This window comes from Abramis brama, assembly GCF_963993115.1.
Source record: "Abramis brama genome assembly, chromosome: 25".
Lineage (NCBI taxonomy): Eukaryota > Metazoa > Chordata > Actinopteri > Cypriniformes > Leuciscidae > Abramis > Abramis brama.
Window position 1 is genome coordinate 20841162 of NC_139987.1, and position 19884 is coordinate 20861045.

The 19884-nt window shown below is 41.5% G+C and overlaps 1 protein-coding gene across 1 annotated transcript; it reads left to right on the forward strand.

Moving 5' to 3' along the window:
• Window positions 1-271: 271 nt before the first annotated feature.
• On the forward strand, window positions 272-9711 carry LOC311076904 (collagenase 3-like; the record flags this gene model as incomplete). The annotated part of the gene is made up of 8 exons (XM_084105418.1): window positions 272-379; window positions 5643-5884; window positions 6439-6587; window positions 7399-7502; window positions 8865-9045; window positions 9129-9258; window positions 9347-9474; window positions 9578-9711. 8 exons carry the CDS (start codon window positions 272-274, stop codon window positions 9709-9711), a joined length of 1176 nt encoding a protein of 391 aa, XP_083961544.1.
• Window positions 9712-19884: the final 10173 nt, after the last annotated feature.

Below are 19884 nucleotides of genomic sequence, written 5' to 3' on the forward strand. Positions count from 1 at the left end.
CGATGATGCATGGGAGGCTGTTGTATCCCGCTGGCTTCGATGGTGGAGATACATCGTGAACCTCACAAAATCCAAAATTTCCAGCCCCTTCATTTCCCATTGGGGCAATGGATCGTCCAAACAACCATTAAGGATATCCTTCAGGGAGGCGTCATTGTGGCCTAGGTCTTGTGCCATTCTGAAGAAGGTTTTAGAAAATTCACTTACAGCTTGACCCCGTTGGCGTAAGCCCATCAATTCCTGAAACCTTCTCCTCCTCTCCTTCTGAGTGATGGTGGAAGGAGCCTCAACCACCGAACTGCTGGATCCCTTCATCTTGGTGGATCAATCTGTCACGACCGCACAGAGAGAAAAGAGCACGGGATCCAAATGCAGTGTGGTGAGGCTTTATTTCAGGGCAATCCAAAAATCAAGGTCCAAACACAGGCAGTGGTCGAAAATCCAGACAGGCAATATCAAAACAACAAACAGGCAAGGAAAACCACGAGAACTGGAGTGGTGTGACATACAACATTGATCCACAAAGAACACAAGACAAACAGGGCATTAAATACATGCATGACGAGGGGAAAACGAGAGACAGCTGGTGATTACAATTATTAACACCTGAGTGTAATACACAGACAGGAATTGTGGGAGTTGAAGTTCATGTGCATGACACCGTGGGGAAAAGGAGGACATCTAGTGGAAACACGGGGAACACAACCAGACACTGTGACACCGGCAGGTCCGGTTCTGGACTTGGTGGTGTTGTAAAGTTTTCTTTGATCGAAGCAGAGACCAGTGAGACAGTCGGGATCGCGTTCAACAGAAGTTGTTCTTTATTGAGAACTCCGCTGTACGCTGCTGTAGAAACTTCCAACATGATCTAACTCAAACATTATACATTTACAGTTATATACCTTCCAAGGGGGAGGGACTTTTGGAGGTGGAGACAAATTCAAACAAAGCATGTAAATGATTATACAGGTTAAGGTAACACCCTAGACTGTGAGGGTCTGGCCAATCCTAATTCAATCAGCATAAGGCTCCAAGAGCCATTTGGGTCCGAAAGCCATTTGCAGAACAAAAGGTGAGATTCTCAGTGAAAGTCATTCAACCTAACTATTCAACGTCTGGGCTCCGAAAGGTGAGAATCAAGTGATCTGACTCATTTAAAACACAATAGAGAAAACAGGTCTGGCAGGAATGGAGACTCTTGCTGGAGACTCAATAATCACCTGAAATCAGTCTACTAAATTTTATCAGTTTAGATACTATTGCAGTGGAAAAACTAAATTAAACATTTAATAAAAATGTAATCCAACAGTCGAGATCGGCGCTCCCAAACACCGGCCCGTGACACCTTAGTGTAGTTATTCCACTCGAATAACGATGGAACACAGCCTACTGCTAAAACCCGTCTACCCTTAGCCGTAGTGTGGATGTCATTCTCGTGGAAATGTCGGCTGCATACCTTGGTATGGGTGGTCACCGAAAATCGTGCCCTCCTTATTTTGTGCAGCCACTGCGCATGAAGGTTGGTGTCCTTCGGGAAACAGTGGAAGCTCAAATGGGTGTTATATCGACTTGAAGCAGAGCAAAGTGGCACACAACAGTGCTCCTTAGATCCACCAACAGTTCTTTGAAATTTAGATGCGTCACGCACATTATATCTTTTCTTTCGTACAACAGCAGCACTCATCTTGTTTGTTTATAGTGGATGCGGAAGAAGACAGGAAGTAAACCGGAAACTGATATGCCGGCTTCTGACAATAACGGAAGTTCGTCACGACGCTTGTGCACGTAGCCTATTCAAGGGCTCTGCCGTCTGCCCTTTTAAGAGAGTAGGGCATAGGTAAAGCCATAGACAGTATAAGAAGCTCACGAGCAATAAGCACGTCCCAGCCGTCCGTCCGTCACTTATTGGGTTCCCCGGAAACATTTCCATTGTGTTCTGTCCTATTTGCAGCGCGTTTCTGTATTTGTTTGTGTTGTGAACTTTTGCAGCGCGTTTCTGTATTTGGTTGTGTTGTGAACTTTTGCAGAGCGTTTCTGTATTTGGTTGTGTTGTGAGTATTTGGAGCACACATGTGTTGTGAAACTGATGAAGATGTTTTCTTAATTTGCGGGTGTTTTTTCTATTTGCATGTGTTTTCTTCAGTTGCAGCGCGTTGAGCTCTCTCGGCCACCATACATATGACTATGAGGAGAGTCTCTGCATGAAAGACCCGCGACTGCAGATCAACCATAGACTGTAAAAAATATGGACAAAGCGTCTGTGACGTCACCCATAGACTTTCTGAAGAACGGGTTTGAAGCCGTTTATGGGGGGTATGGGCGGCGCCATCTTGGAAAATCTTGGGAAATCCTAACCCCGCCCACCTTCTGACGCAGCGCGCGTCACTCAGCTCGCTCTGCTACTCCGGTTATCTCTGTGTATTTTAGGCAACGAAATATGTTATAAAACACCACACTAACTCTTTTCGTTTTCATTTAAAGAAATCTTAAACATTATAGCCACACAAATTCAGGCAACGCGTATTGATTATATTCACTGCACATAACGTTTGCCTATTTTTAAAAAAACAAAATATAAAACACAAACCTGCCTTTTTTTCGTTTTAAATATAATATAAAAATATTAAACATTTTAATATGGTCCAGGCAATATGTGCATTTGTACTAAACAACAGATTTTGCAGTAAACAACATTACAGATCATATTCGTTGTATTAAAATTTAAAATGACAAACTCAACCCAGTCTCTTTTTGTTAAATTTAAGTTTTATCAATATTAGCTATTATAAAAGTATAAGTAAAAGGTACAAGAAGCTATACAAATAAAGCAAACAATTCAGTCAAACATAACGTACAAAGTCAGCGCTCGATCTAGTCTAACCATAACGTTACAACGGTAAAGTTAAATAGCTTATAAAGTTATGAAACTTCCCCTCAGCCTAAACGATTGGCCAGGGAACAAATTATAGATTTACCAGACCAAAAATCGCCCGTTAGATATACACAAGTCGAATTATATCTCATGTTTAACCACTACAGAGACGCCAGAGTGCGCGGCAAACCTCAGAACGACTAGCCGAGGAAAGGCTGTTCCAGGCGGGGTACGTGAGCGCCGAGCGCCCGGTCCATCGCTGGATCTCACAACTGGATACAATTTTCATAAATCTTTAAATAAACCACAGATTTGAGCTTTAAACAACTACATTCTTGCCTGAAAAACTCTTAAAACTACATTTCATGATACAGAAACAGTAGTATTATATGTCAACTGTATTAAAAAATGGCGCTTCTTATGTTGTCATTCTCCGTGGCGCTGCCTTGTCAGCTGTCAATCAAGCTGTCAATCAAAGTTAACCACGCCCTTATTTTCATAAATTTTATATCTAAATACGATCTAAACTAACGAGTTAGAAAAAAATTCACAGCCCTCATGGTTGTCAGGCACTCGGAACCTATCGAAAAATACAATAAAAGTCCATGGGACCAACCTGTAAAAACATGAATTTATGCTGTGAAAACGGACATTTTAACATGGGGGCTATGGACATTTGCTCCCTTTTGGGACCTCGCCCTAGTGGATTTTCGATGTATTGCAGTTTTTCGCACTTCCGGGTAGGCTTCATTTTTCAGATCAGAATGTTGCCGCTTGAGATCAACGTGCTATTGCATTTCTCTCCGATACAGTAGGAAATTAAATTAAATGTGGAGGATTTTATCTTTGACAATATGATTGACAGGTCAGTTTACGTGACAGGATGCGTGTAACTAAGTGACAGAGAGCAACTGTTAAAGACGCTATTTTATGACGTGATAGTCCCAAGCTTGTCTACTCTTCTGCTACACACTCAAAAGTATGTACTTTTTTTTAACAAAAAGAGTAGGCTACATACTTTTAAGGTGTAGTAAAAGTAGGCGAATTGAGACGCAGCATTAGTGTGGGTTTAGTGTGCATTAAGGTATGGAAGACCAAACCTGCAGAAATTAAAAATGAATAAATGAATAAATAAATGAATAAATAAATAAATAGATAAATAAATTGATAAGTATGGAATGCCAAACCTGACTTAATAATACATAAATACATACATAAATAAATATGCGAAGAAATGTAAAAAAAAACTAAATTAAATGACTATTTATACTTTTATATCCTTATTTATGTATAATTATATTTTTTTCCACATTTATTTATTTATGCATTTATTTATTTCCACGTTTATTCATTTCCACATTTATTTATTTATACATTTATTTATTTATATAGTTATTTATTTATACATTTATTGCTCTGTATGTTAAAGGGATACTCCACTTTTTTTGGAAATAGGCTCATGTAACGGGTACTTCGGACTCAATAGCCAATATTAATATGTCATTAATATTAGCTATAATTAAATTAATAACTATGGAAATAAGCAGTTTAGGCTAGTTAGGTCACAGAAGTCTAAATTCGGCTACAGGAGCTGGTAGTCAGTAATAACACAGAAACATGAATTTAAGTTTAGTACAGGTACCATGTATTGAAAAGTGATTAAACAAAATATTTACAAACAAAAATAATGAAAATAGAAAAAAAAGATATATATATTTACAGACTACAGTTGAACCAGTTATAGTTATGTGCACTTTGTGGTTATTGTTCAAATAAGATATGACAATAGAAATTACAACAAATGCCACACACAAGAAACAAAAAGAAAAAAAACTGTCCCAGCGATGTTTGGTTTCCTCAAGACCAACGCGACAACCCACAAGAGGTTTATGAGAGTTTGTATCGATAAGTCCATAGGTTATTGTTCGTTAAGGAAAAAGGATGTGCATGTGGGACTGAAGCGCTAGTCTGTGGAGAAGTGTGTGGGAAACAGGCTGCGGACAACCTTCCTACCAGACCAGTAGGGTGGCTGTTCAGTGGATGCTGCACAGATGGTAGGCTCCCAGCCGTAGTAGTTCAGCTCGCCATCATTCATCCCCAAACAGAGGAAAAAAACCTGGCCTGTAGTGCAACAACAGGACCAGTAAATAATAAGGCTAAATTGGAACTAAAGTTACATTAAACTTTAGCTGATTCCACACTCAAACATCATATAAACTACAATTAATAAACATTAAATACTTAAATACTTTACAACTCCCCCAGAGTTAAACAGCTGAGTTTTACCGTTTTCGAATCCATTCAGCCGATCTCCGGGTCTGGCGGTACCACTTTTAGCATAGCTTAGCATGGATCATTGAATCGGACAAGACCATTAGCATCTCTCTCAAAAAAATGACCAAAGAGTTTCGATATTTTTCAACAATGCTGCCTTTAAAAGCCCAGACTTGTTTACCTATAAATAAATACAGGCCATAAGTTTGTTTGTTACAGGCCATTTTTTTGGTAGCTATAATGAGATGTTGAAGTAGATGGACAAAGGAAATCCCAAACAACTGGCTGATGGATTTCCAGCACTGACTGGAGAAGTTACAGGAGCCTATCTGATCGACGGTAGGTGTTTCTAACTTCCTTTTCTACAGATCTGTAACAATACAAAAGACTCACTGACTTCTAGTGTTCTTTTTTTTCATATAGGACTAATAATTTTGTTGGTCATTACTCTTACATTACAATTCCTCCTATAATTCCATGTTTTTTTTCTCTTTAGCATTACCTGAAGAGTTTTTACAATCTAACAGATGTAAAAAAAACTGTCTTCCAACGAAGTGCCAGTCCACAGACTGAGAAGATGAAAGAGATGCAAAGGTTTTTTGGAATCAAGGTCACTGACACGCTGGACCAAGAAACACTGGAGGTGATGAAGAAGCCCCGCTGTGGAGTTCCAGATGTTGCTGCGTACTCTACGTTTGGAGGCAGACCCAAATGGCAGACCAACAAGCTCACATACAGGTGTGTATAATATCAGTTCTCTTGGTGTCACAGAAAAAAGAGAAGCAGAAACCGACTGTCATGATCCTGCCATCTAGTTTTTGTCTGTCTTTAGTCTTGAGGCAGGATTATGACAGACCAATGTTTTGTGTACAAGCACATGGGCATTTGTTTGGGCCATGTGCACTTAACCCTGCCCCCTTGTTATCCTTGTTTAGTCATTATTGTTTCACCGTTATCACCTGTTACCCTCTTCATTGGCTTTCTATTTAATCCCCTCATGTTTTTCTGTCCTGTGTCGGTTCATTGTCATTCTATGTGTGACCTGCCTGTGTTTGTACTATTGCTAAGAGTTTCTTTTCAAGTAAGAGTTATATGAAGTATATCCCAGTTCTTAGTTTAGTTATTGTCTTGCTTGTTAGTTAGTCAGTCAGTCTTCCTTACCTCTGTTTTACCCCCTTGTGGGCTTTGTTTTCCCTGTTTTTTGTTATAAATAAACCTTGTGTGATCGCATACTGTCTGCTATTGGGTTCATCCTCCAGTCCCGTGACACCGACTGTGGTCCTTTTCCTCAGGATTGTGAACTACACCCCTGACATGTCAGTAGCAGAGGTGGATGATTCCATCAAAAGAGCCCTACAAGTGTGGGCAGACGTCACTGCTTTGAGATTCACCCATATCTACAGAGGCACAGCTGACATCATGATCTCCTTTGGAACAAAATGTAAGTTTTACTCCTCCTTTTTACTTTTATGTCCATCTATCATCTATCTATCTTCAGTGTAAGTAATTTTAATTGATGATATTTAGTGCAGGGCAATTAGTCCAATCAATCGTAAGCTTGCTTGGCGAACAGCTTTGGAGAATTTGATGTTTCCCCATTCAAAGAGATAAGAGCTGTTAGTACTTGCGTGACTGAAAACATTTCTGCCAAGAGAAATGACTTGCCTTAAGGGGACTTTGATTGAGTGTGTGTGTAGAGGCTGCTCACTGTAAAGCCAATGGGTGGAACTTGATGTCCAACCCCTCTGTGGATGTAATGTGTGGAGTTTGAAGGTCACGCCACACCCTAACCCTACCTATAACCCTATCCCTAAACCTAAATTAGGTCAAGTTCCACCTATTACATCGAGAGAGGGGGAGCTGGATGTCAGTTAGCTTTGCATTGAGCACCACTTGGACAATGTAAAGGCGGAACTAAAAAACGGGTACTGCATGTGAAGTGCGACACTGCACCAACCAATGGCGCCATTAAATTGCACTTGTAAAATAATTTATTGAATATATGTCTGTTAATTACTGTACACCAAATTGAAGAATCCCAATTCACTTGAATTTGTCATTTTAAATGGTTAAATAGCTTAATTCATGATTTAACAGCCATATATGAAGATGGGTGCATCAGCAGGATTATTAATTGCATCAATATTTCTTTGAAGTATGTCTTATCTGAAGCCCAGGTTCTTCGATTTATAAGAATTAAAAAAGACCTAAATTCTTTATTAAACATTAAATGTAAAACATCTTTCCTACAGATCATGGCGACACTTTCCCATTTGATGGACCACAAGGCGTTTTGGCTCATGCTTTCGCTCCCTCACCTGGACTTGGTGGAGATGCACATTTCGTGATTGAAAAAGTGCAATGACTTCATTACCTTGGCACTCCTTAGATTTGTTTAAATGTGTTTTTAACTTGTACCTAATCTCCATCCATCTTCCGCTTATCCGTGGCCGGGTCGCGGGGGCAGCAGTCTAAGCAGAGATGCCCAGACTTCCCTCTCCCTAGACACTTCCTCCAGCTCTTCCGGGGGGACACCGAGGCGTTCCCAGGCCAGCCGGGAGACATAGTCTCTCCAGCGTGTCCTAGGTCTTCCCCGGGGTCTCCTCCCAGTGGGACGCGCCTGGAACACCTTCCCGGGAAGACGTCCAGGAGGCATCCGGAACAGATGCCCGAGCCACCTCAGCTGACCCCTCTCGATGTGGAGGAGCAGCGGCTCTACTCTGAGCTCCTCCCGAGTGACCGAGCTTCTTACCCTATCTCTAAGGGATCGCCCAGCCACCCTGCGGAGAAGGCTCATTTCGGCCGCCTGTATCCGGGATCTTGTCCTTTCGGTCATGACCCACAGCTCATGACCATAGGTGAGAGTAGGAACGTAGATTGACCGGTAAATCGAGAGCTTCGCCTTGCGGCTCAGCTCTTTCTTCACCACGACAGACCGGTACATCGACCGCATTACTGCAGAAGCTGCACCGATTTGTCTGTCAATCTCCCGTTCCATCCTTCCCTCACCATCCTTCCCTCACTCGTGAACAAAACCCCAAGATACTTAAACTCCTCCACTTGAGGGAGGAACTCTCCACCAACCTGAAGTGGGCAAGCCACCCTTTTCCGACTGAGGACCACGGCCTCGGATTTGGAGGTGCTGATTCTCATCCCAGCCGCTTCACACTCAGCTGCAAACCGTCTCAGTGCATGCTGAAGGTCCTGGTTTGAGGCCAACACGACAACATCATCCGCAAAGAGCAGAGACGAAATCGTGTTGTCACCAAACCTGACACCCTCCGGCCCCTGGCTGCGCCTAGAAATTCTGTCCATAAAAATTATGAACAGAACCGGCGACAAAGGGCAGCCCTGCCGGAGTCCAACATGCACCGGGAACAAGTCTGACTTACTGCCGGCAATGCGAACCAAGCTCCTGCTTCGGTCGTACAGGGACCGGACAGCCCTTAGCAAAGGACCCCATACTCCCGGAGCACCCTCCACAGGCCGCCGCGAGGGACACAGTCGAATGCCTTCTCCAAATCCACAAAGCACATGTGGACTGGTTGGGCAAACTCCCATGAACCCTCCAGCACCCTGTAGAGGGTATAGAGCTGGTCCAGTGTTCCACGGCCTGGACGAAAACCACACTGTTCCTTCTGAATCCGAGGTTCTACTATCGGCCATATTCTCCTCTCCAGTACCCTGGCATTTGTTACTTATTTGTACCTAATCTGTTCTACTTAACTTCTCTGCAGGTTTTGTCCTGTTCTTGGTGGCTGCCCATGAATTTGGTCACTCTTTGGGTCTTTCTCATTCCGACGTTCCTGGCGCTCTGATGTTTCCCACATACAGCTTCAGGGATCCGGGTTGTTTCTCTCTGCCCTCTGATGACATCAGAGGGATTCAGTCGCTCTATGGTAATAAGATCTTCAAGAGTACATCTATAATGTTTGTGTCAAACATATTCAGTCGTTTGTTTACTATGTGGTATTTCCTTCAGGCTCAAACAGAGACAGAACCCCCATCCAACCTGATCCAAAATTACCAACGACTCCTAATGCTTGTGACCCTGACCTGATCTTTGATGCTGTTACAACTATTAGGGGAGAAACAATGTTCTTCAAGGACAGGTAATGCACAAAAACAAATAAAAAAATTGTGGATTTTTATATAGACCTAAAATGTTTAAATGAAATGACTACATGTGTCTTCCTACAGCTTTTTCTGGCATAGTCCTCGAAGCAGAGGTGTGGCGCAACTGATCAAGAGTTTCTGGCCCAACTCTCCGGACAATATAGATGCTGCTTACGAAAATCCAGTGCAAGGAAAAGTTATCTTTTTCAAAGGTATTTTCTCAAACAATCTGGGAATGCTTAAACCACAATCACATTTACAATCTCTGTATCCATGCTCAGAAAACCTCTTAGCATAGCTGGTCTTTGTTTACAGGTAGACAAGTCTGGGCTTTTAATGGAAACAATGTTGAGCCGGGCTATCCCAAGCTTCTCAGCCGCTTTGGTCTGCCATTATCCGCAAGAAAAGTTAATGCTGCCGTCCACGACAAAAACGCTTCTCTTCGTTGACAAGATGTATTACAGGTTGGTCAAGTGCCAAAGCATAAACAAAAACCCTTGGATTTTACTCTGAAAAAAACTCTTGGAAAAAAACTGTTGGAATATTACATTTCTCTTTTTTGGGGTAGCTATGATGAGAGGACGAAGAAGATGGACACAGGGTATCCCAAACGACTGGCAGATGGATTCCCAGGGATGACCGGAGAGGTTACAGCAGCCCACCTGTCCAAAGGTAAGTGTTTTTAACCAATTTTCTACAAGCATTAAAGTACAATGATTAGACCTCATAAAGATAATGATTTTTTCTTCCAGGTTACATTTATCTCTACAGCGGGACAAAGATGTATATGTTCACATCCAACAGTAAGAGGCTTCTCCGTGTGCTGAGGAGCAATTACTTCCTGTCCTGTTAGTCAAGATTTAATTAAAAATGGAATGCAGCAGTTAAAGCAATGTAAAAACATATGTTGTTGTCATAACTTATTGATCATATTTTTTTTTTTACGTTGTATACCACTTTGCATTATGCACATGCATTTCTTTTTTTAAAAAGAAATGCATGTGCATAATCCATTGTTCATTGAATCTGTCTGTTGTTCAAATTTGTTATTGGACTCTAATATATCTGTTAACTAGTTTTAAAAGAATGTTTATTTACAGAATCTGTTTAATGTTATTTTCAAATAAACTAAAGTGCCTAATTCAACTCAAGAAGAGTATGTGAGCATGTTCAGATTGGAAGCAATAACTGTTTTTGCCAGGTTAAATACTTTTGAATTTAATGTTCAGAGACGACTTACTGAGCAGACTCAGATTGTAAATCCAATATCAGTAATCGGCTTTGTAAAATCTTGAATATCAAACCATCTTAACTCTCAATAATAAATAAATCTCTAAAGCTTTATAAAAGGTCATACTTTTTGTCAAGGCATGTTGATGCTTGTTGAAGTTGATATATTATTAGGCGTTTCTGAGTATAGAGCTATGAGGGATAGATTAGTCTCTCATCGCTATGTGTTTGTAGTTCAATAAAAACAAGTAGAAATTCTGTTAAAGGATCACTGGGACATATATGGACAAACTTCCTGTGGTTACATTTTAGGGCATAAGTGTTTTGGATACCTCTGTTAAACAGCCTCAGGGTTGTGTTTTTGCATTTGCGTCTTTCATTTGTCATTCATGTCAGGATTTAGAAAACTCATATAGGCACTGGATGTGCCCTGAAGGGAATTCCAGTGGTTATGTAAAACTTCAATCAAAGCCTAAAAAAAAAAAGAACATCACTTCTGTCCTGTCATTGTCTATAAAAATGTAATGCTTATTAAATTAAACGTTTACAGGCCACAAGCTCTGCCCACTTTGAAAAGAAATTTGTCTGGAGTGCATGATGTAAAAATAATAATTGGTATATACTTTGCAAATAACACATTATATGAACTGTATTCAAATTTAAATATTATAGCTGGACCTTTAAGAAAAGTAATAAAAAATAAAAATAAAAAAAACATCTAGGTATCTAAATGACATGTTTAACAAAAAGCAGCCCACTTTATCTGCATTCACTTTACCTGCATTCACTATATATGTATATATATATATATATATATATATATATATATATACAGTGAGGAAAATAAGTATTTGAACACCCTGCTATTTTGCAAGTTCTCCCACTTAGAAATCATGGAGGGGTCTGAAATTGTCATCGTAGGTGCATGTCCACTGTGAGAGACATAATCTAAAAAAAAAAATCCAGAAATCACAATGTATGATTTTTTAACTATTTATTTGTATGATACAGCTGCAAATAAGTATTTGAACACCTGAGAAAATCAATGTTAATATTTGGTACAGTAGCCTTTGTTTGCAATTACAGAGGTCAAACGTTTCCTGTAGTTTTTCACCAGGTTTGCACACACTGCAGGAGGGATTTTGGCCCACTCCTCCACACAGATCTTCTCTAGATCAAGTCAGGTTTCTGGGCTGTCGCTGAGAAACACGGAGTTTGAGCTCCCTCCAAAGATTCTCTATTGGGTTTAGGTCTGGAGACTGGCTAGGCCACGCCAGAACCTTGATATGCTTCTTACAGAGCCACTCTTTGGTTATCCTGGCTGTGTGCTTCGGGTCATTGTCATGTTGGAAGACCCAGCCTCGACCCATCTTCAATGCTCTAACTGAGGAAAGGAGGTTGTTCCCCAAAATCTCGCAATACATGACCCCGGTCATCCTCTCCTTAATACAGTGCAGTCGCCCTGTCCCATGTGCAGAAAAACACCCCCAAAGCATGATGCTACCACCCCCATGCTTCACAGTAGGGATGGTGTTCTTGGGATGGTACTCATCATTCTTCTTCCTCCAAACACGTTTAGTGGAATTATGACCAAAAAGTTCTATTTTGGTCTCATCTGACCACATGACTTTCTCCCATGACTCCTCTGGATCATCCAAATGGTCATTGGCAAACTTAAGACGGGCCTTGACATGTGCTGGTTTAAGCAGGGGAACCTTCCGTGCCATGCATGATTTCAAACCATGACGTCTTAGTGTATTACCAACAGTAACCTTGGAAACGGTGGTCCCAGCTCTTTTCAGGTCATTGACCAGCTCCTCCCGTGTAGTTCTGGGCTGATTTCTCACCTTTCTTAGGATCATTGAGACCCCACGAGGTGAGATCTTGCATGGAGCCCCAGTCCGAGGGAGATTGACAGTCATGTTTAGCTTCTTCCATTTTCTAATGATTGCTCCAACAGTGGACCTTTTTTCACCAAGCTGCTTGGCAATTTCCCCGTAGCCGTTTCCAGCCTTGTGGAGGTGTACAATTTTGTCTCTAGTGTCTTTGGACAGCTCTTTGGTCTTGGCCATGTTAGTAGTTGGATTCTTACTGATTGTATGGGGTGGACAGGTGTCTTTATGCAGCTAATGACCTCAAACAGGTGCATCTAATTTAGGATAATAAATGGAGTGGAGGTGGACATTTTAAAGACAGACTAACAGGTCTTTGAGGGTCAGAATTCTAGCTGATAGACAGGTGTTCAAATACTTATTTGCAGCTGTATCATACAAATAAATAGTTCAATCAAATCACTCGTAGCTGCCTGCACGTGCACGTGCACTTTCCCTGGCCTCTCCCTCACGGCTGCAACTTGCGCTCTCTTCATCTACTCTATAACATAAAAAGGGGACAGAAAGGTTGTATTTCTTTGTGCGTATAGAATAACAGAAACAATAAAGGTGAAAATGCACTACGCTATACCTCCTCAGATTGGGTTGCGCTGGAGGCCCGGCGCTGACATATTTCGCGGAGGATTTCACTGCTGCCAACACTCTCGGCTTTCCCATTATGAATTTGTGGAATTCTCCACAGCTCATTTGTAAATTCATTTTTACTTTAATTTCGCTGCGGACCAGGTCAATTGAACATCTGTTTCTAACATCAGTCCAGGCACCTTTCATGATGGAAAACACCCGCTCTGAGTAAGCATTGCTCACGGGAATGCTCAGGACGAAGGACAGCAGCTTAGAATACTGTGGGAATGCAGACCTGCTCTTTAGCGCTTGGGCCCAAAGCTCACCTACAGGGTGGCTGTGTGTCGCCAGTTTTGGCAAGACATCCTGCAGAGCACAATTCTCGTTGTAGAGCTCATCCATGTCAAGATCCTCATTCATTTGAAGGGCGGATACAACTGTGGTCAATTGCCGGTAGCTTATGTCTTGCCTTTCCTTAAGGTTGAAACACTGGAGGTTGAACAGGTGCCCAGTTTCGGAGAAGTTGAACCATTTCTCCAGGTATTGCTCTGCGGTATCATAGAAGCTGATAAATTCTTCACGGAGCCTGTCAACCCTTAAAGTAACAGAGGACGCGAAGACACGGTCAACTTTTGCTCCGAAGAAAGCATCTTTTTTGCGCTGCTGGAGTTTGGTTCGGAGGCCGTTCATCAGCGCGTAGACTTCAACTGAGGTGAGATTGTCACTCTCAAGACTCAGCACAGCACCAGAGAAAATCTTTAGAACATTTTGCAAGAAAAAGAGAGTGACCTGCAGCTCGCTGCATTCATCTTCCTCTCCATGCTCGTTACCCCGGAGCGCATCCCAGATGACACGGGGGCACTCTTCGCCTCCCAAGGACAAGAAGTAGCTCTGCACAGCTGGCCAGGTGTTGACAAGTCGGTCAATTGCAGGGAGCAGGCTCAACCAGCGTGTCGGGACGTGGCGCAACAAGGTAAGGTAGTCCATGTCAGCAAATTCAAACATTTCTTTCAGGGTTGCGACTCTCTTGGCAGAACAGCTAAAATGATTGAATGATTTAATCACTATAGACTCTACATCTGTTTTCAGCACATTGCTGGCACGTTTTACTGCATTATGTATTATGTGAGCTGGACAGTTTGCTGGCAGGATCTTGCTGTTGTGTTGTTTTAGATTTTGGAAAATGGAGTGCTTTCTGCCGTAATTCACAGGCGCATTGTCAGCTGAGAAGGCCGATACGTTATGTATGCTGAGTTTGTGTTCTGCTAACTTCTGCAGTAAGGTGTCTGTCACAGCATCTGCGCTCTCGGCTGCCTGTTCAAAGAAATCCAGAACCCTGTTTTGGATACCTTGCTCGGGGGTCCAGAATCTTACTGAGATGGGAAATGTTTTCACATTGCCTTTATTAGAGGCATCAGTTGCAATAGAAAAATACATGTCCTTTGACTCAAGGCTCTGGGAGAAGTCAGACGCGAGCGGTGCCAGTATGTTTGTGACAAGTGCTTCTGCTTTTGTGCGACCGCAGCAGATGTGTTTAGCTATAGCCGAGTCAGAATAAAGTTTTGGCGTTAACTTCATAGCACAGTCAAGTGATCTGTATGACTGTTGGTGGGTCACACAGTGGAACACAGAGGTCAGCTCAGCAGCAGCTATTTTATTATACATAGAATCATCCTCCCGTCTAAAGAAGGATGAGACCAAAGTGTTGGTCTGTACAGTTGTGCTGTTAGTTATATGTAGTTTGCTGCTAGCATGCAGCCTGATGTCACACTCCCCCCCGTGCGAAATACCAAACTCCTTCCTACATACATTGCAAAACGCTTTATTTGCATCACGTGAAACTGCAGTAATCCAAGGGTATTTCCCTACCCAGTCCTCCCGATACCTGCAGAGACGTTTTTGCTTTTTAGCTACGTGTTCATCGGGTCCCGGGACACCAGCCTGAGCCTCCATTTCAAGAATGAATGAATGAATGAAATTCCCGCCTTGCCGCCTACGTACACTCTCAGAAAAAAAAGGTACAAAAGCTGTTACTGTGGCGGTACCTTTTCAAAAGGTACACTTTTGTACCTAAAGAGTGCATATTAGTCCCTCAAAGGTACATATTGGTACCAAAAGGTACATATTGGTACCAAAAGTGTACATATTAGTACCTAAATGGTACATAATAGTACCCTTTTGAAGGGTACTACTGTCCCAGCGACAGCTTTTGTACCTTTTTTTCTGAGAGTGAAGTCTACGTATAGCAGGGGTCTCCAACCTTTTTTCATTTGAGAGCTACTTTTTTAAAAGGAAAGTGGCCGAGAGCTACTCATGTAATACAATACTTAAATCTCTTAAATAATGTCTCATAACTCTCATATTAACAACTATCAAAACTGTTTTAGACCTAAAATAGTTTTTGTAGGCCTAAATATGTCAGAATCAGAGATTATTTTTTAGTTGATCATAACTAGAGATGCAATGGCATGACCATTTCATTTCATGGTTATAGTAACAAAAATGATCACGGTTATCACGGAATCCTGTTCAAAAAGTATTACTACACAATGAAATCAATTCACCAAGTTTTATGTCAAAAACCAGCAAATAACAAATAAAATTAGCATCAATGTGTACTTTTTTAAACATTAAAATAATAACATTAAAAATTATAGCCAGATTTTAAAAGAGTGTCTTGCAACGTTATCTACTGACATGCATCAAGTTCAAATCAAGTTTTGACAAAAAAGGTTTTATAAAAAGATAAACCTCACATTTTTCAGCCTTTAAATAATTTTTTATAAAAAGAATGAGTCAAAAAAGATAAATTACTGACATTTACAATGCACATGATTAGCTTATCTTTTATTATTAATAGTAAGATTCGGTCCGATTTGCCCGTGGCGTCTGTCGTTACTATGCAACCATGACGCTCTCCACAAGTGCATGTGTTTTGACGCTCTCCACAACGACAAAGATTTCCACCACCGAAAAATGCTTGCTGTAGCTTTGCTACAAGATTTATTTACGGAGAAGAGAAAAACACCTGTAGTGTTTGGGTGCACCCCCATCCTTCATGTTGACTGAGCTTTCAATGCTGTTACGGAGAGGGTGAAGCTGATTGGTTGGTTCTTGTCATGACTTGCGGTGCGTTTATGGCATTCTGAAAAGTTGCGATTTTTTTCATCCCGCTGCGCCTGGAATTCTATATAATATTCAGAGAATTCTATAACTACTCGAGAGTCTGCTCTTGAGACTTTGTTCTAATTTTCGGGACAATTAGGGCAGGATTCGGGATTCGGGACAACTGCTTGGATTTCGGGACTGTCCTGAATTTTTCGGGACGTCTGGTCACCCTAGTGACGACAGGTGACGGTGATGATGAAGATTGACTAATTAACTAAACACAGGTGACAGAACTGAACTGATGATGATGATGATGATGATGATACTAATGACAAAGAAAACAAACAGAAAGTCCATGAAAACGTGACATAACTCCCCCCTCCCGCTAGGAGGTGGGCATCCTGGAGTCCGTGACGGGGAGGTGAACCGGGTGAAGAATGGACGGACTCCAGGATGGTCCAGACGACCAAGGCGGAGCAGACTAGTCAGGGGACCATGGCGGAGTAGGAGACCACGCCTCGGGCGGTCCAGGCGGGGACGACCCTTCAGGCGGCCGTGGCGGTCCAGGCGGGGACAACCCTTCAGGCGGCCGTGGCGGTCCAGGCTGAGGAGGTGGCCGTGGCGAAGAGGGCTCTGTGCTGGGCGGCGGTGAGGACCCTTCGGGTGGCCCTGGCGAAGAGGGCTCTGTGCTGGGCGGCGGTGAGGACCCTTCGGGTGGCCCTGGCGAAGAGGGCTCTGTGCTGGGCGGCGAAGAGGGCTCTGTGCTGGGCGGCGAAGAGGGCTCTGTGCTGGGCGGCGAAGAGGGCTCTGTGCTGGGCGGCGAAGAGGGCTCTGTGCTGGGCGGCGAAGAGGGCTCTGTGCTGGGCGGCGAAGAGGGCTCTGTGCTGGGCGGCGAAGAGGGCTCTGTGCTGGGCGGCGAAGAGGGCTCTGTGCTGGGCGGCGAAGAGGGCTCTGTGCTGGGCGGCGAAGAGGGCTCTGTGCTGGGCGGCGAAGAGGGCTCTGTGCTGGGTGCTCGGGATGAAGATGGGTGGCGTGGCGAAGATGGCTGGTGACTGCGGTTGAGTGGTGATGTCCTCTTCAGCTTCACCTACGGTGAAGGCTGAACCACTCAACCACCGCACATGATCCAGGTAGGCGACAAAGGTTCCCGGGAAAGTGGTTGCTTGGGCTCGCTGGTGCAGATGATCAAGTCCATACCAAAAGACTTAAGGACATCATCTGCCCAGCTTACCCCAGCAGAGAGCTCCAAGAATTCAGCAACGTAATCCTCAATAAGGCATCCGTCTTAGAAGGTGGTGAGGAGTGAGTGAATTGGGGTGAGCGGAGTGAGGAGAATTCCCATCTTAAAAGCTTTCCTCTTACTTTTTAGGGTCGGTCAATCTGTAACGTCTCAAGGTAGAAGAAGATGAAGTTCCAGGCAAAGATCCAAAATACTCAATATTTATTTAAACTGACGAATACTTGAAACAGTGAGCGTGCACAGACAGAGTGCTAACAGCACAAGCACAAACATTGACCGACAACTGAAGAGTGACAAGGGAGAACTTAAATACACAGAAGATAATGGGTGACGACAGGTGACGGTGATGATGAAGATTGACTAATTAACTAAACACAGGTGACAGAACTGAACTAATGATGATGATGATACTAATGACAAAGAAAACAAACAAAGTCCATGAAAACGTGACAATATGAAAGCTGAATAAATAAGCTTTCCATTGATGTAAGATTAGTTAAGAACAATATTTGGCCGATACAACCGAAAATCTGGAATCTGAGGGTGCTACAAAATCGAAACATTGAGAAAATCGATATTGCTATATTCACTCACAAAAAAAAATGTTGTATACATTTACGGTAGGACATTTACAAAATATGAAACATGATCTTTATTTAATATCCTAATGATTTTTGGAATAAAAGAAAAATCGATAATTTTGACCCATACAATGTATTGTTGGCTATTGCCACAAATACCCTGTGCGACTTGTGACTGGTTTTGTGATCCAGGGTCACTAATGATTTGCTGCTCAAAAACATTTCTGATTATTATCAATGTTCATATTTTTGTGGAAACTGTGATACATTTTATATGTCAGGATTATTTGATGAATAGAAAGTTCAAAAGAACAGCATTTATTTGAAATAGAATCTTTCATAACATTATAGCCTAAATATCTTTACTGTTACTTTTTATTAACTGAATGTGCCCTTGATTAATAAAAGTATTAATTACTTTAAAAAAAACTATTGACCCCAAATGTTACCTGTATACAATACTTTTGTGAAATAATTTATATCTATAACATTATTATTTGTTAGAAAGAAATTCGAAGTCAAGTTAAATTAAATGGTGCACTTGTGTTTGTGATGTGATGTTTATTAAAATAAATATATTTATAAAATGTTTATGTTCAGGAAAATTCTGTGAAATCAAATTTTTTGTATTAAATGTATTGTTCATTGATCTCTTTAAATTGATTTTTAACTATATAAGGTCTTTGTGTTGTTTGGAGCGACCACTCATCATGTGGTGCGACCAATAAAAGCAATCACTGTGTAGGAGCCATTTATGTTGATTGTTTGCATAATATTTTATTTTGTTTGGATATATTTATATTAGTATTTTGGACACTGGGTGACAGTGATTAGATGCAGATGGTTGTATATAGGGAGCATAGGTGACAGGAAGTGGGAGCCACAGGTAAGGGCAGGGACGGACTGACAATCTGTGCGTTCTGGAAAAGTCCAGAACGGCCGTCCAACCGAGGGCCGTCGGCAAAAAAAATAAAAATAAAAAATCTAATAAAGCAATATGAACAGCCAACAGCAGGGGCACTAATACGATCACTTAATTATAGGCTATATGTGTAAAAAAAAAACTGAGGAAGAAGAGTCGGCCTACTAGCAACTAACAGAAAGTTAGTTTTATAAGGCTGCACTTTTAAATTTGCTTACATTATATTTTAATAGTTAAGTTATAGTATCGGTCTCCAACCTGGTGCCTGTGAGTTGCCCGCTAAACACATTCTATAAATAGCCCCAATAGCGATCCACTGTACATCGGGGTTCCAGACTTCGAATAAATGGTATCATTTTGCGACCTTTTCAACTGAAGGGTTAGACCGTTTCAATTTGAACTTTTGCCTCTACAAAATTACCCAACTCTCTTTGATTATACGCTGTCATTTGCGTTGCATATGAGAAACATCAAATGGCAAAACTTGAAAAAAAAAAAAAAAAAAAAGCGGAACAAAACTCTCTGATCTGAGCAGCGCAGAGCATTATCAGCTCGGCCAAATAACAGCGATCGCGGCCAAAGCAGATCTCGATCAAGCGAACATTATTACACAGAGCTGCGCGATCCACTGAGAAGCAGTTCAATTCAGCGCAGAATTATCTATCTCTATTATAAACCCACAGATGACTATGTGATTTAAGCTTGTTAAAAGATGAAACAGCGCTGATATTCTCAACACATTGACGCAAAAAAACAGAAGAAACATTGTTCCAAGAACAAACCAGTTAGAAGACATTTCACTCCACAACTTATGAATTAACTTTAGTAAAACAAACTTTTTTTGGCAGAAATGTGCCTGTATATATTCATATTAACAATGCTGTTATATTAATATAGGCTAGTCATGTATAAATGTATTAAATGTAAGTAGTAGCCTAGTGTTTTTGTTTGTTATGGCAGTTATGGCAGTTCATTTATTTATTTATTTTTGCATTTATATTTATACTAAATATTTGGGCTACTGTTTTTTATAACACATACAATAGGTTTATAGAAAAATAGATGGATTTTTTTTTTATTATTTT